Source organism: Halichoerus grypus, chromosome 12, assembly GCF_964656455.1.
Source record: "Halichoerus grypus chromosome 12, mHalGry1.hap1.1, whole genome shotgun sequence".
In the NCBI taxonomy this organism is placed as follows: Eukaryota; Metazoa; Chordata; class Mammalia; order Carnivora; family Phocidae; genus Halichoerus; species Halichoerus grypus.
In genome coordinates this window covers 87809395-87826120 of record NC_135723.1, presented here as the reverse complement: position 1 = coordinate 87826120, position 16726 = coordinate 87809395, and the positions used below count along the sequence as shown (strand labels likewise).

General features: G+C 42.2%; 1 protein-coding gene across 1 annotated transcript in view; it reads right to left on the bottom strand.

Moving 5' to 3' along the window:
- The window catches only part of EXOC4 (exocyst complex component 4), a 729394-nt gene that overhangs the window by 153359 nt on the left and 559309 nt on the right, over window positions 1-16726 (bottom strand). The window contains exon 12 of the mRNA XM_036091687.2: window positions 6208-6344. Within this exon, the coding sequence (XP_035947580.2) occupies window positions 6208-6344 (137 nt within the window). The remainder of the gene's footprint in view (window positions 1-6207; window positions 6345-16726) is intronic.

Here is a 16726-nt window from a genome sequence, read left to right as displayed (position 1 = left end):
GGTTTCTGCCATCAGCGATTGCAAGTTTATCCCCACGTCACTCTCTCTTCATGCTCTGGCGTGAGTTCTCTGTCCTGTGTGAACCCTGAGGATGGTTATACTTTCTCCTAATAAAAACATGCTGGGGTTTCCTATCAGTTGAGTCACAAAGATTAGAAGATGTTTTATTTGTATTCACTATCAGGCCCAACCAATGCAGAAAGACCAAAAAAATTAACGGACTGATGCTGAATTGGAAGAGGCAGAAACTTTAAAAAACTGTGATTTCCCATCTTTTAATGACTATTTTGGGACACCTAAGCTGCTGGTTGTACCCCAGGACAAAGAGGATGAACAGAGGCAGAGAAGCACTCAGCTTGGAAGAAGCAGGCCAATGGGCCAACTGCCTGATTGCTAATGCAGCACAGCGGAGAATCCACAGCTGAGTTTTCCTCTAAGCCCCAAGGGGTGTGACTAATTAAGGAAAAGACTTCTAGTCCTCATTACCCTTTTAGGAAACCTCTCTTCATCCAAAGCATGTAACATGACATCATTAGACACTACAGTCTTTCTCTCCAGAGTGAGGTGCTCACGGAAAGGTGAGATGTTCCTGACCTTCCCTCAGATCTCTTAACTCCCAGTGGATGCTCGGGTTCTTGTGGTAAACTTAGAAAACAAGCCAGCTCTCAGCAGAGGGCATTGTGAGCTTGTGGATTTGATCATTTCTGTAAAAGATATCTGCTGAGAAAGAATCAGATTGCAATGTTTTCCTGCTCCCCTCCTCCTTCCCCAATGTTACATCATTTTGGATCATTTGAATTGTATATGGCTTTCTATTTAAGTCAGTCATTTGCTGGCAGCAAAACTAGAACATTTCCTGTTTTTCCTCTCACTGTAATCAGGATTTGGCTGTCCAAATTAGGACTGCCCTAATTACTCCTCAGCAGGTGCCAATCTGGGGGAGGGTAATAATGGGAAGAGAGGAAGTAAGGACACTTTGCATCTTCAGAGTCATACAATAAGAAAACACTTTCTCTCTAGCTTGAAAAACCTGATTAAGTAATAGGCAACAGGCACCATGGAGTTACATATGGGGGGGGGGGGTGGGGGTGTGTGTGTGTGTGTGTGTGTGTGTGTGTGTGTGTGTGTGTGTGAAGGAGAGTGTGTGTTGTTTTGTAACAGCCATATAAACGATTTTCTATTTTTTCCCCTTCAAAGCTTCACAGAATTACTTTTTCCATCCCTGAGATAATTCTTCCCAGGCCGATAATTCAGCAACTGTGGTAGATCGTTGCAGATACTACCTTGTGTGTGAAATGATCTGATAACGGGCACCAGTAAGTGGACACCATTCCAGACAATTTGGCCAGGAGGGAGACCATGGTGGTATGGACTCCTGGGGGAAGGAATCAAGATACTCATGATGACCACAATATATCAGGAGCCAAACCAGAAGCAGTAGCTATGTTCCAGTAAGAAGTAATATAATGGAGATACAGTTGCACTGTTTGGAAAAATGGTGAAACATAAATGACAGAGAAAGAATTCAATCCCTAGAAGAAGGACAGGCCACAGCAAACAAAACTATCCATGTTCCTGCCCAGAGCCAGTCACTCCACCTGTGTATTACATCCTGCTCCTACTCACTAGCCAAAAGCAGAATTTCAGCCATTTGCCCCTTTCTCTCCTCCATCAGCAACCTTCCCTTTCTCTTAAGTAATACTCTTCTAATACAAACATGCACTGATTTCTTCTATTTAAAATAACATATAGAATGACAAAACACCCTTCGTGTGACCTCAACTCTCCAGCTACCACCTCATTTCTCTGTCCTTCCTGGCAGCAAAACTCACTGTAGGGGTTTCACCTATACTTACAAGTCCCCCGCTCTCCGTTTCCTTCTTTAGCCCAGGCCCGAACAGGTTTCGCTCCTACTGGTCCGCAGAAACCACTCTGGTGACGATCACCAACGACCTCTGCGCGGTCCAATCTGTCACTCCGTCAGTCCTCAGTTCGAATGCTGACCCGATGCTGATCCTCCCTCCACCCCGTGACTTGGTTTCCGGGACACCCCACTCTGAATCTGCCTCCTACGTCACCGACTGCTGCTTCTCAGTTGCCTTTGCTGGTTTCTTCTCTTCCAGCAAACTTCTTCAAGTCCACAGTCCTCTTCTCTGTCATGTTTTTGTTCACTCCCGTGAGGTGTCATCTCATCCATGGTTTTAAATACCATTTGCACGTACTCTTTATATGTCGATGGCCAGACCCCTCTCCTTTGGATGCCTGCTCCCTATCTCCATGGGGATGCCTCAGAGATCCCCCAAATTTAAGTCCTCACCTGCCTGCCCTGTGGTGTCCTCCAGCTCCATCTCAATAGCTGGTGACTCCATCTTTTCATCACTCAAACAAAAAAATCCCAGGAGTCACCTTCGACACCTTTCTTTCTCTTACACTCTAACTAATCAGGCAGGGAATTCCAAATATATTCAGAATTCAACCAGTCCTCACCATCTCTGCTGCCACCAACCAGCATGAGCGGTCTTCATCTCGCACCCAGATTGCCACATCAGCCCTCAACTGCGCTCCCTGCTTCCATCCTTGTCCCCCTATAGCTTACTCTCAATACGGTGTAAGTCAGATCATGCTGCTCCTAGGGACGGTTCCTACAGTGGCTCCCCTTTTCACTCAGAGGAGAAGTCAGCATCCCTACTGTGACCTACAAGGCCCTGCATGGTCGGGCCCTCTCTTCACTTTGGGACGTCCTCCTAATACCCTCTTTGCTCACTTTACCCCAACCACACTGGCCTCCCTGCTGCGGCTCCTGAAAAGTGTCATGCGGAGTCCTGCCTTAGGGCCTTTGCCTTCTGCCAGGGCACTCTTTCCAGATATTTTAGCCAACTCCCCAAATTCCTTTGAGCCTCTTCTCAAACCTCAACTCGAGTGGGCCCTCTGGAGCACCCTATTTAAAATGGCAGGCTCCTTCTCCTATACTCCAGAGTCTATCTGCCCTGTTCCACTCCCCCCCTGCCCCCACAATACTTATTATTTTAAAATTCTTTGTGTTTATGCATTCTATTTATTCATTGTCTGTCTCCTCTCTTCCATCTCCAACAGAATGTAAACTCCATGAAAGCAGCATCTTGTCTTTTGGTTCATTGCTATATCTACAAACTCTTACATAAATACCCAGTAAACACCTGCTGAATGAATGAAATCCTAGAAACCAATATGTTGCTTTGAGGATGGCGTAAACCAACTGTGTCAACAGTTACTGAAACTAAAGAATATTCTGACAGGTTTAATACATTTAGGCAAGGACCTTGGGGCACAGAAATAATTCAGAGCAGAGAATCACAGAACCATTCCCGATAATCTTAGAGGTATCCTGGCAAATGGTGAAAAATGCCTGAGAGCAAAGATGTTCATAAAAGAAAAGAAAGTAAATGACAGAAATCGGGTGAGTTTGGAGTTACAGGCAAAATTCTAGAACAGATTATTAAAGATGGTTTGTGAACAGTTAGGAAGTGGAAGCGGTCCTCACTTGGGCCCGGGAAGACCTCCCAACGTACAAGTTACATGCCTTTGTTCCTATCCTAACTTGGGAACTCATTGACTTGACAGAAGAAATGGTAAATCTGGCTCAAGGTCAAGAGTCCTGGCTTCCAAGGGTAATTTGTAAGCTGTTCAAGAAGAGCAAGAGCTCTTAACAAAGGTTCAGAAGAGCAGGGAGCAGCGGGTCCTGAAAGTGGAAGGATACCTCGTACTGTCCTTTGCACACCGGTATGTGCCCACTCTGGGGAGACCTCAGGGAGGGGGAGCCGCATTATAAAGATTAGGGCTGGAGGGATACCAGCAAGAAATCTAACAAGTCTCTTATAGGGGCAGATGATAAAATACAGGAGGTACTATCGTGAATGGTGGTAAGGGTCATCTTTGTCATTAGAATCACAGCTAATCATTTTGGGGGAAACTTACTATTTTGCTAAAAACAGTTCTAGAAGACTAACATTTTCAAAACAACCCTATGAGGGAAGATCTATTATTATCCCTTTTTTGCAGATAAGAAAATTAAGGCACAGGGAGGCTGAGTAACTAGTTGTTCAAGGTCATATAACTAATAAGTGGCAAAGTTAGCATTCAAATGTAGGTTCCAGAGCCTGCCCTTGAGGTATAATCTGGATTCACATTTAGAAAACCCCATGAACTCCTGAAGTACTGAGTAATATAGGAATGAGAATCTCAAAGGAAGTCTCGAGAGGTATGCCTCCCAATTCTCAACTTAGCTCTGTCCTGTTGAACATTTTTTTCAAATGACATATATAAAGAAACTAAAAGATTGCTTATAAAATCAGGAATGACAAGGAATTTGGGGAAGAGCTAAGATTTTTTGATGACAGAATGAGGATTCAAAAATATCGCAAAAGACTGAAATGATGAGCTAAAAATAACATTAAATTTAATGGGTAAACATGAGATCTTGAATTCAAGTTTAAAAAAATCTTATACAAATACAGCATAGAAAAGATAAGGCTAATTTCAACTTTACCCCCTACAGCTAACCAGTGGCCATGTCCTACAAATTTGCCTCCTAGTGTCTCTTGATTTGTCCCTTTCCTACCACCTCCTTTGCCTCTTCTTCAATTCAGGAACTCGTTGTCTCTCTTCCTCTCCCTCCCCCTCTACACTCTTGCCTTTCCAGTCCATCATACACGAAGCTCAGAAAAGTCTCCCTGACGCACAGGTCTGGGCCTGGTACTCCTCATTTATTCTTCCTCAGTGGTTCCCCACTACCTAATTTTACAAGGCCAAGTTCCTTGAGCTTGGTGTTCAAGATCCTCCATTTTGGCTCAGCCTTCCTTTCCAAAACCCAAACATTCATCAGTCGTTCTTTCTTTTCCTACTCTTCCCACCTCCTTGACAATGCTCTGGTTCCTTCCTTCAGCTCCTTTAGCCCAAATCCTGTCTAACTCCTCCTCATTCTTCACAAGGCCTCCTTCCTACCCTTCACAGAGGCACTCCTGTCCTCAAGTCGTTTCTTCTTCCTAGAGCATGTCTACCTATCTTTTACTTTCTATCACAAATTAACACTGTGGACATACCTGTCTTGGTCTCTGATTTACTTTTCTATTCTCTACCAAGAAGGTAAACTCATTAAAGGTATAATCTCTGACTGACTGACTGCTTTATCCTCACACACTCACACTGTCTCGGATCTGGTAAATGCTCAATACATCTCTGACAAATGCGATTGTACGATGTAATGAGAAGCACCGCGTCCAGCACTGGGTTCTACACAAGGAAGGACTTTTGCTGAACTATCAGGCAACCATACTGGTGCTTCCCCTGCATCCCTGCAATGTCCTTTATTCTGTCCGCCTCCCTACATCCCATCTGTCTTTCTAAGGCCAGCACACATCTCACCTGTGAAATCTTTTCTGACTCCAGTCTCCCCTTCTTTTTCTCTCTCATCTTCCATTCCTTCTACTCTTTTGTCCCACATTGTGCAAGTAGCACCTGATTACATACTCTACTTTCCTATCTATCCTTAATTATATATCACATAAAATTTAGTATTATACACTCCTTTCTTCCCTAATTGTTTCAGGTCTTGTCAACCAGACCATAATTTGTTCCTATTATTAGCTTATTACCAGAAGTGCTATGATCTTTTCCATGGCTCGGTGAGATTTCTGAGCTCAGAGAAAAGAGATCGGAGGGAAAACTAAAGGTTTTCAAGTTCATAACAATGGTTTTTCAGTTCTGCGCATGCTGGAAACAGGTGTAGCTGTCCTGTCATGACGGTAGAAAGGCTCTAGATTAAGTATCCAGAGAAGCACATTTTAAGAACTAAAAAGAAATCATACTGTAGATTATTAAGGGATCCTAAGAATTCGAAATTGCTTTCCTTTAAAGACCTTTTAGGATCACAAGATGGACTAACCACGATCTGGCATTTCCTCAAAGACAAATCTTAATGATTCTAGGTTTTCATGGAAATCCAGGCTGACATTTTTTCTCTGTCACTCAATGGCAGGCCTACGTGGCTCTGTCCCTTGGTCCCTCGCATTCCCTCTATTGGTGTGACTACATATGCATCTAGGAGGCTATTTCTGTGGCATGTGCTCTAGTCAGAGCCCTTGACAAACGCAAAACTGGTCCTTTTCTAGAATGGTGGAAAAACAGTGCCTCCAAGCGGGGCACTGGTCAGGTTCACAACCGAAGCTCTACCTGCAGGCCGCAGCACAGGTGTCCTTGTACTCCTGCAGCTTCACGCACACCATGTTGAGGAACTGATCTGAGTACGCGCTCAGGTCGTGCATCAGGTTCATGAGGTCCTGCACTGTCTTCTCCACAATGATTGTGCTCTATGAGAGGACACAGAAATCCATGAGTTGTTTTTTTTTTTGTTTTTTTTAATTCAAGTCATGTGTAGGACAAGGAAGGACAACTGAAAGGATGCTATCATTTAAGACCTGAGTTTCCTGGGAGGATGCGACACTGACAAATACCGATTAAAAACAGCCAAATAAGTATCTTACATGACGCCGGTCTTCCAAAGGCCTGAGAAAGTACTTTCTGCGGAAAGATGCAGGACAGGGGTTTATGGATTGGTTTCATGGAATTCTTGGTATCCACAAGATATGGGTATGGCTTTTAAGAAAGAAAATGCATATTTGGTTGGAGACTGAGTTATTACCTCCAGGGCTGCACTTTGAGATTAGGGACCTACGAAAGGCAGCTCAAAGAAAATGCCCTCCAGGATCCATTGTAAAAGTTTCAAATCCATCCACCTCTTCAGAACAACAACTAACATTTGTATTGTGCCTTACAGCTTGTAGAATGTTTTCACATACACAGCATATGTTCTCTTATTTGAGACTCACATTAATCATGGTAATCATTAACACTGGGTTCTTCCAAGTGCAAAGTGCAGGGGTAGGGGGGCGCCTGGGTGGCTCAGTCAGTTAAGCGTCTGCCTTTGGCTCAGGTCATGATCCTGGAGTCCCGGGATCGAGCCCCGCATCGGGCTCCCTGCTCAGTGGGGAGTCTGCTTTTCCCTCTGCCCCTCACCCCGCTCATGCTCTTTCTCTCTTGCTCTTTCTCAAATAAATAAAAATCTTAAAAAAAATTATTAACAAGTGCAAAGTGCAGGGCTAGGCATGCTACACACTTCAGCTCACTTCATCCTCTCAACGTGCCTACCTGTCAGGTGAGTCCCACAATCATCCCCAGTTTAAAGATGAAGAAACAGGCTTAGAAAAGGAAGTAAGCAGAGCCAAGGGCTGCACGCTTCGCTCTTTTAACTACACCACTCTGCCTCGGAGCTAGCCCGGAGTTCCCCTGCTTGTAGTCCTACCATCTTCTCGTTAGATCAGAATATTTCCTATTGTTGCTGAGCACTGGCCAAAGGGACTCAGACATATTTTAGAAACAGAATTAGAGCAATATTCCAGGGAAACAATAATAAGCCCATCTTGCAGCTAGAGACTGATAGCACTGTGCAGCAGATCAGCGTTCTATCTGCAGAGAGGCATATTCATAGTCAACTCTAAATCTTGGATTAAGACAAGACTGGGTGGTTGAAACCATTAGTTCATGCCTCTTTCAAAAGGTAAATTACACTGGAATAAATATTAATCACAAACCTAGCACCTTGGAATCCTTTGATCAATAACTGGTTTGTTGAAGATGAGTTATGTATTTATATATGTATTTATTTTACATAGAATTATAGAAGCTATGGTAGACTTGGCCATAAAAGTAAACATTAAAAAAATTTTTTTTCCTATGCTGACAGTGACCTGTGGAAAAATATCAAAGGCATTTTATTCTGCTTAAATGCAGACTATGGGTACAGGGTCTTAGTTAATTTTTTTTTCTTCTAAAAATAAAAAGAATGGATAAAATTGTACAGCTTTTCTCAACACAATGGAGGATCAGCTTGAGTTATGAGTTCCACGTGTGTGCTTATTCAAGATTATTTGGCTGCAGAGGTTTCTTATCTTCTGTCCTGCTCCCCCACTACCCCCCCCCCCCCGCCAAAGTAAAATAATCAGAAGGTGAAAAGGAAGGAGCAGTTATATTCTGTAAGGCAAACCTCATAGGAAACCAAATTACAGTCTCTATAGGATCCCCACAAGTTCAACTTCCTTTTCTGTATTGATTTTAAGAATAAAGCACTGCAGCTTCACCCTGATCCATAATCCCGCTCCTCTGTATTTGTGTGTGAGTGACAGGAATTGATTCTGCTTTGCTACATGTCCCCACGCTGCTCAGAAGAATCTAAAATCCTCATCCTGATTCAGAACACAGGATATCCTATAACATGTGGACAGCAATTAATAAAGGAGAGTGGAGTTCAGCCAACCTAACAAAGCCTCCTTAAAATCTAAAACACCATAGGGAAGAGGAGCACGGGGAGACTGCTTGGGTTTACTGAGAGAAAGGGCCTGGTTCTATTTCCAATTAAGCTATTGATAATTAACTCCAGGCAGGTTTGGGTAACCTCTTCCTTTCTTATGACTCAATTTGGGTCTTTTAATAACCAAGGATGCTTTGGTGACTCCTCGACTGGCCTTCATCACTCTGGGATTCAATCAGTGGGCTGGTGCTTTTACACAGAGGGAAAGATGTCTAATTGTTCTCAGGTCATCTCAGGTGTGTTTGGTCTTCCTGATTAGATGGTCAACTTCTCAAAAGCAAGAGTGGCATTCTTCATTTCCCTTTGTCCATCTCCCATCCTTCCCCTCCCCCACCAGTTTATGATTTCTCAGGACCTTCAGGACAATGCAACTATAAGAGAAACAGTACTAATAATGTTAGCACACATAAATAAACTTCTCCGAACGTCACATACATCGGGGATGCTAGACATGGGCATCTCTGCATTCTGCAGTCTCGCTGGGTGGGTTCAGGGTGGTCTGTGTTTATTCCTGTGACTGTCGGAGGGGAAGGGGAAAATTCAAGCACATGGGAACATCCCCTGGAGATAAAGGTTTTGGGGTAAATAGGAAGTACCTATAAGGGAATGATTAGAATGCCATAGTTTAATTCTAATGATCGTGCTCAACAAAAAGCTTATGTGATGCTATATGATTACATACAATTTTCCAGCTATTTGGTTGGTTTACCTTGTCCTGGCAGCACTCTGGATAATCAATCACTACATTCTCTTCAAGGAAAATGACACTGTAGTTTGCCAAATGATGGCTATTTTTACAGGGGGAAAAAAGTTCCCATTTTCCAAGAATTTATTATAATTTCCAAATCAGTGGCTCTGACAGGTAAGTGTTGAAAATATCAAATTTCTAACAAGGTCAATTCTGTTTTTATTTATTTGATCTCTTTGGCATCTCAAATGATGTATTGACTTGTTAATTAATTTTGGGATTTGCCAATGTTGAATATAATGACTTTATAATAAGTAAAACCCTGATTATATTCATGGTAATTTCTACCAAACATATCACAAGTGATTGATATTTGTTTAGGAACAACTCAATTCTCATTTCTTGCAACTTATTACCAGGTAATAAAGTCTGGGCATGACATGAAAAATGAGAAAAGGAAAAAAAATCCCAAGATAGCGGATGCAATAAAAAAGCCATTGCTATGAAAAATAACTAAAGTTTCTTATAGAGATGCACCAGTGGGCTAAAATAGAAAGAGGGTGTACAAGGACCAGCTCTTTGGTTCTGTGCTTTAAAAAAAAATTTAATGAATGAATGAAGATGATTGGACCTTTAAGACCTTGTCCATTGTTTGCCAAAATGGGGCTCTGCAGCATGATACTAATAGTAATATTATAGAAAATGGACTCTAAGTTCAAGTAATTTGGAAAATGCTGAGTTAAAGAAAACTGAAGTGATTTCTTCACTGGAGGACTTTGGAAACTTTTACTATGCTAATGTCATTGTGAATCTGAAAGAGGTAAATGTGGTATTCAATCTTCCCTTAATTATTTAAGAAAACATTTTTCATAGCACAGCACAGATCTTTTCACATCTTCTGGAACAGAGCTTCCAGAACACAGTTTGGGAATGACTCGCCAGTTCTCTGGTTGTACTGACGAGGACCCCATGCCTAGCGACATGCTTGAGGACTCATAGGGAGTCCAGCTAGGAACAGGGTGAGAATCTGAGCCTCTTCCTCCTCAGTCCCTTTCCTACATGCCCAGCCTTTTAAGTCCTGGCCCCTGCCGCACCTCTCTAACCTTCTCTCCAGCTCCGCTGAGCATGCTAACCCTGTGCTCCAACCACAAGAAACTATTAGTTACTCCTTGACTGCATCGAGCTACTTCCTGCCTCTGTGTCTTTGAGCTTCCTAATCTCTGGGCCTGGAATGCCCTTCCTAGCACATGTCTGCCATCCTTGAAAATCAGCCCAAAGGCTACCTGCTCTGATTTAGATGCCCCGCCTCAGTGCTACCAGAACACCCTAGGTACAATTTAGCCCAAGCCCTCAATGGAGTATGGCACCCACTGGTTCGCTTGACTGTCTCTTCCGCTAGACTATCTATTCCTTTGATCAGTGACTATCCCTTCATATTTCTACTCCTTAGTAGCGAAGTGTCCTTCATATTGTAGGTGTTCAAGAAATGTTTATTAATGAAAATGCACAGCACATTCAGAACGGTGAAAAGACAGATTTAGAGTAGAATTATGATGCAAAATAGTGAGCCAAAAGCCTGACCTGTGAGGTGGAATCAGACCACAGCCTCTTTATTACTATATTACTGTATCTTAATTCCCACTGTTCTAACGACTGAATATTTATTGTGACTACAGATTTTAGATTTCTCTACAAAAATATTCTGAATTTCACCTGACTGTATGATTTTCTGTAATGGCAACCCATTATACATACAACCAAATGTGCTAATTTTAAGAAATATAAATAAATTCACAATTCAGGAAAAACAAAACCAAAAACCTTGAGTTTGGAGAATGCAGTCTCTGTATGTGTGCCGTTTTAGTCCCTGGAGCAGGGATGGTTCAGAGATGCTACAAAGACCCCAAGGTTCTTGAAAACTGCTTTAGGAAGCACTTGAGAGAAAACAGTAAATTCAGATACACCCCCACACTACCACACACACACCAGCAATTGTGGAGGGAGGGGGCTTCACAAATGTTAGATGAGGACAATAATGTTTCTGTTTATTGGGACATATTCAACTACAAGTCAGTAAAGCTTGCCATACCATACCGTCCTTCCAGTTATTATCAGCTTCACGTGAAAGCTCACTATATAATAGCTACAGTAATGACAGTAATGCTGGAAGCCAAAAGGAAGTCTGCTTCTCATTTTTTAATCTATATTTTGATTTGTGTGATGTTTAAAATGTTCTGAAAGGGTCTGTTCCTTTAATAAGCTATCTGGTAAAAGTCTACGCATCCAGGGAGCTGGTACCTGAGAAAATGCCCTTCTATTCTCTTCCCCATCATCCTCCACCTCACAAGCAGAGGGATCTGTTAAAAACTTATGTCTCCTACAGAAATGAGTGCTTATGTCCATTGAAAGACATGAACACAAGGAGTCACAGCAGTTTTATTTATAATAGCAAAAAAAAGGGGCGATTGTTGTGTGCATCAGTAACTGAAGGGGCAGATACCGTGTGGTGTATTCACACAATGGAATACTACAGAGCAATGAAAAAGGACGAGCCACCACTGCATGTGACAACATGGATGGATCTCACTGACCGTGAGCTGAGTAAAGCATTCAGACACAAAGGGAAACAATGTCTGCCATCCTTGAAATGCATGACTGCTATTATTGTAGTTCAAAAACAAGCAGAAGTCATTTCTGGTGGTAGAAGTCAGAACAGTGGCCACCCTTGGAGGGGGTGGGTCCTGACTGAGAAGGCGAGAACCTTCCAGGTATTGGAAACATCTTGATTGGGCAGCTGTTCCATGAGTAAACACATACGTAAAAATTCTTCACACTTAAGATTTGTACGCTTTATAGTTTGTAAGTTTAATGTCAAAAGAAAACATTTAAAGTGATATCTGATTATGTTCTCACCAACTTAACTCTTGAATGCATGAGGCCCTGCATTCTTCAGATAACTGGCAAGGCCCTTCATGACAGGGCTTCTGTCTACTCCTCCAGCCTCATCGGCTACCATTTCCCCTTGCCTCTCTGAGAACCGGCTACCTGGGGCTTCTTCAGTTCTTCATTCCCATTTCAGGGCCCTGTACTTGCCTACAAAGTTCTGTCCCCTGTCTTCCTTTCTTAGAGTACTTTTCCTTATCTTTCAGATCTCAGCTAAAACCTCCTTTCTGTAGAAAAACTCTTCCCAACCCCCATTAGGTCCTCCTGTTAGAAACACCTACAACATCTCTCTCCTGCCCCTTTGGTTCTACTTCTCTGGAGAACTCATATGAATACACCTTCGTTAGGGGCGGGGGAGATCCTGACTGGGAGGGACATCTGGTTGGTGGTTACGTACATGCATGTTAGATGTCAGCCGTAAACAATTCTGTCCAACCATTATACGAATGAATAGGTACCCCTTCAACAACTTGTCTGAGAGTACCGTCTGTACGTGCATAAGTATTCTAGTAGAGTGGTTTTCACTCGTGGGCTATGCTTAAACTGTGAAGATGTAGCCATATTGTTGGCCACACCACTACAGACCACTGGATGCCAACCGTTGGGAAGGACCAGAAGCTGTCTGGGGATAGGGCAGGGAACTTAATTATTAAAGAGATACACCTTTATTACACCAATATTTTCTCTGGGCCAAATAGTAGGCTAACTGCAGGAGATAAAAAGCCAGATGAGACAAGGTTCCCACCCTCCAGTGGTCTTAGGTATTAGTAGGAAGAGACCAACGAGTTCACAGATAAAGACAATAAAGTCTCATAGGTGCTATACTGGTCAGCCGTGTATTTTACAGCAGAGGCAGAGAGAAGGAAAGTTAACTGCACTGGGGTGGGGGTGAGGGAGTGCTGGGAAAGAGGAAGTTGTCATTGAATGGATTTCTGAAAGATCACTAGTGACTTACAGATTGACAAAAATGGGGAAATAGTACTTCAGGTAGAGAGAGCAGCATGAATGTGAAATAGCGTGGGATTCAGGGAAGTGTGAGTTGTTCTTTGTGGCTGTGATGAAGGGGGTGTGTGTGTATGTGTAGATCGGGAAGGCTGTGACAGGAAGTCAGAGCTAGATGTTGGAGGTCCTTGCATAACAATATGTGTACTTGGTACCTAAATATTTGGAATATCCCCTTTTACCCTCTCCAGCAAGAAAATGCAACAAACTAATTCTGTCTGATGTCACTATTCATTAGATGATCCACTCCAAGTGTAGGAAGGTAATTTCAAAAGGTTCTACTCTTGAGAAAAGACAAACTTCTATAACCAACAGGGAAATACATTCTGAAGCTCCATTTGGCAGGGTGAAGAGAATTATAGTTTATAAAGAGGCTTCATCAAAGAAAATATGAGGTCAAATTTTGGGCAACCAGCAATACTATATCTCTTTAGAATTCACATACATGATTGTAAAATTTACCTGTCAGTTAATAACTTGGAAAATGTATACGATGTAAACTACTCATAATATTTTCTTAGCATTTTGGCTAGAGGATCACTATGCTTGAATAAAATCTGTGCCTAACATATCTTATAAGCACAGCTGGCTCTTTATGAGGTTTATTTAGGGGCTTGTGATTTCATATTCAAAACAAAACAATGTAGCAGGAAAGAGGAAAGAAGTATACAACAGTTGTGCTTAATTAGACTGTCAGATCCCAGGGGGCATCTTTGTTTCCTTCCATGCTTCCAATCAGTATGACTGTATATCCAGGTTATCAATTCCCCTGGAGAGGTAATGGAACCCAGGGAGTGGAAATGTATCAATGAAGAGGTGAACGTTGGCACCTGTAAGAGATATACTCAACTCTAGCCCCCAACACACACACACACACACACACACTCTCTCTCTCTCTCTCTTCCCAAATAGAAGACACAGAAGTAGAACAATATTAGTAGCTATAGTACTTCTTTTGTGCCAAGCAATGCTCTTGAAACAAGTGATATTTCAAGAGAAGATGCCAGTTAAGTGCAAAAAACACAGTTTTTCTGCTTGAAATAGCAGTGAAAAGGTGGGAAAGACTGAACTGGGATCTGGAAGATGGTGAGGTTCAGAATACATGGGGAGGAAGCAGCAAGGTATTTCAGACCAGGGAAAAGCTGGTTTTATGTAGCAAACAGGAGACAAGTGTGGCTGGAGGGGGAGATTCCTGTTGAGGAACCAGAGGAGAAAGGGTTGACTGGCCAGGGGGAGCCCACCTGAGGAAGGCCTGAATGTCAGGCTGAGGGCTTCCTCCTGTGGGGACAGAAGCAGGGCAGTGGATGAGGGGGTAGATGGAGCTCAGAATCTCAACCTTAAGAGACAAAAGGAACCCTTGCTATCCACAGTCCAATTCTCTGGCTTTAAAAAAGAAAATCAAAACAGATATTGAAGGGCCTGTCAAATGTACACAGCTAGCTTATGACACTTCAGAATCTAGAATCCAGGTCTCCGAGCTCCCTCTGGCCAAAGCTGATGATTAGAGCACCAAATGGAGTAAATTATTATAGTTGATGATTTTTATTGAAAAACATGAAAAATCAATACAGGAAGAAAGAAAAAAACTGTTTGTCACCCTTCGAGGTGACTATCGAATCGAATTCTTTGAGACCTGATAAAGAGAAAGAATTATGCATTTACTCTGTCTTTCCAGTAGGAACCATATCTATTTCAGGATTATCAAATAGGGAAAGCTCTCCTTTAATGAAGAATGCCAACTAGGAAATATAGAAGAAGTAACAGAATTAGAAAATCATTTTACAGCCTCTAATAAAACAATTGATTTGGGTAAAGATTATCAATTGGTGTTAAAACAAACAGATGAAAGTTGACAGGGAAAATGAATGTTTTTGTAGTGGCAAAGATACACCACACAGATTACTTTCTGGTCACACAAGGAAAACCATAATTGCATGATGGAGGGACCAGATGGTCACAACTCTCATCCAGGGGTCAGCCTTCACATCACTAATGTTAGGAAGCCAGCTCTTACAGGTCTGCGGACGTGATGGAACGTGAAATCTAACATCATCTATTATATATATATATATTTTTTTTTAAAGATTTTATATCATCTTTTATATATTCTTACTGACACCATTTAACTTCAATCTAATCACACTTTTAGATCTAACATCGAGTAAGAGGAAACTGAGGAAGCTATGAGATGAATACAGAACATGGGATATTGTAGAGCACAGGTGGCTGGGTCTGTTCAACACATCAGCGTTGGGGGAAAAAAAGGACTGTTCTAGATTAAAAGAGCCACATCACAATTACAGTCCTAGATGGAATCCTAGTTTGGCCAAACTAGTTGTAAACAACATTTTTGCAAAGTGTGGGAAATTTCAAATTTCTAGATATCAGAAGATATTAAGAACTTACTGCTCATGCTCATAACTGTGACAATGTGATTGTGATAATGAAGAAAATGCTCTTGCTCTGTAGAGAAGTAATACTAAGGTATTTTGGTAGGAAATAGCTTGAAGCCTTGCTTCAAACATGAGAAAACCAGATGAAACATACGAAATACTAGTTCTCAGATGCTGGAGAAGGAAAGTAATTGAGGTGGGCCCCACGAATGCCCCCAGCTAGTTTCCAGGCCATGGTGCAGGAAAGGGGGGACCTGCATGGAGCCTGGGAGTCGTACTGAGTGAAGGAGAGAATCTGGAGCTTTGGAAGATTAAGGCAAGTAGGGCTTTGTGGAGTGAAATACTGGAGGGGAAGGAGGTGTACACTGAGAGCAAGGGAGAGGGAGAGATTGAGATCTTTCTGGAGGTCTTTAGCAGGGTCCCCTCAAATCTTTGGCTGAGTACTGATCTGTGCCCGTGGGGCAGGAATTACTAATACTGGTGAAAGAACTACCTGGAAAAAGCAGGTAGAATTCCCAGACTTCACACAGGGCGAGGGATGGTTCCCATTAGCCAGAGTGGATGAGCAACCTCATAGATATGGCATTGGGTTGAGTCCTCAGGAAGGTACTGCGCCTCGGGTAGTGGGGTCAAATTAGCCTTAGACTAAAGGTTGCCCTGGACATGTCTCACAAAGCCTGGAAGCAAACCTCGAAATGATCAGTGTAATTCTATCACTAATATGTGTCCTAAAACAAAGCTCAATAATATTTAAAGCACTACAACAAAATCCAGCACCCAAAAATGTAAAATCAATCAATCAATCAGTCAATCAATCACCATGCCCAGTATTCAACAAAAGGTTACCTGGCATGCAAAGATGTGAGAGACTACATAAGAAAAAGGAAAATCAGTTAAGAACAGTCCCAGAAATGACACAGATAATAGAATTAGTAGACAAGGAGGTTAGAACCACCATGATAAATATGCTCCTATGTTCAAGAACATAAAGCAAAACATGAACATGACAAGAAGAGAAATGGAAGACACAGCAATAGAAACTATCCAAAATAAAACACAGAGAAAAAAATGACAATGATGAAACAGAGAGTCGGTGAACTGTCTGTGGGACAATATCAAGCAACCTAATATATGTAACTAACGTTCCCAAAGGAGGTAGAGGGCAGAAAAAAAATATAATGGCTGAACCTTTTCCACATCTGATGAAAACTATATGCCCACAGATCCAAGAAGCTCAACAAACCTCAAACGGAAGATGACAAAGACTACAGCAAGGCACGCTATCACCAAATTGTTGAA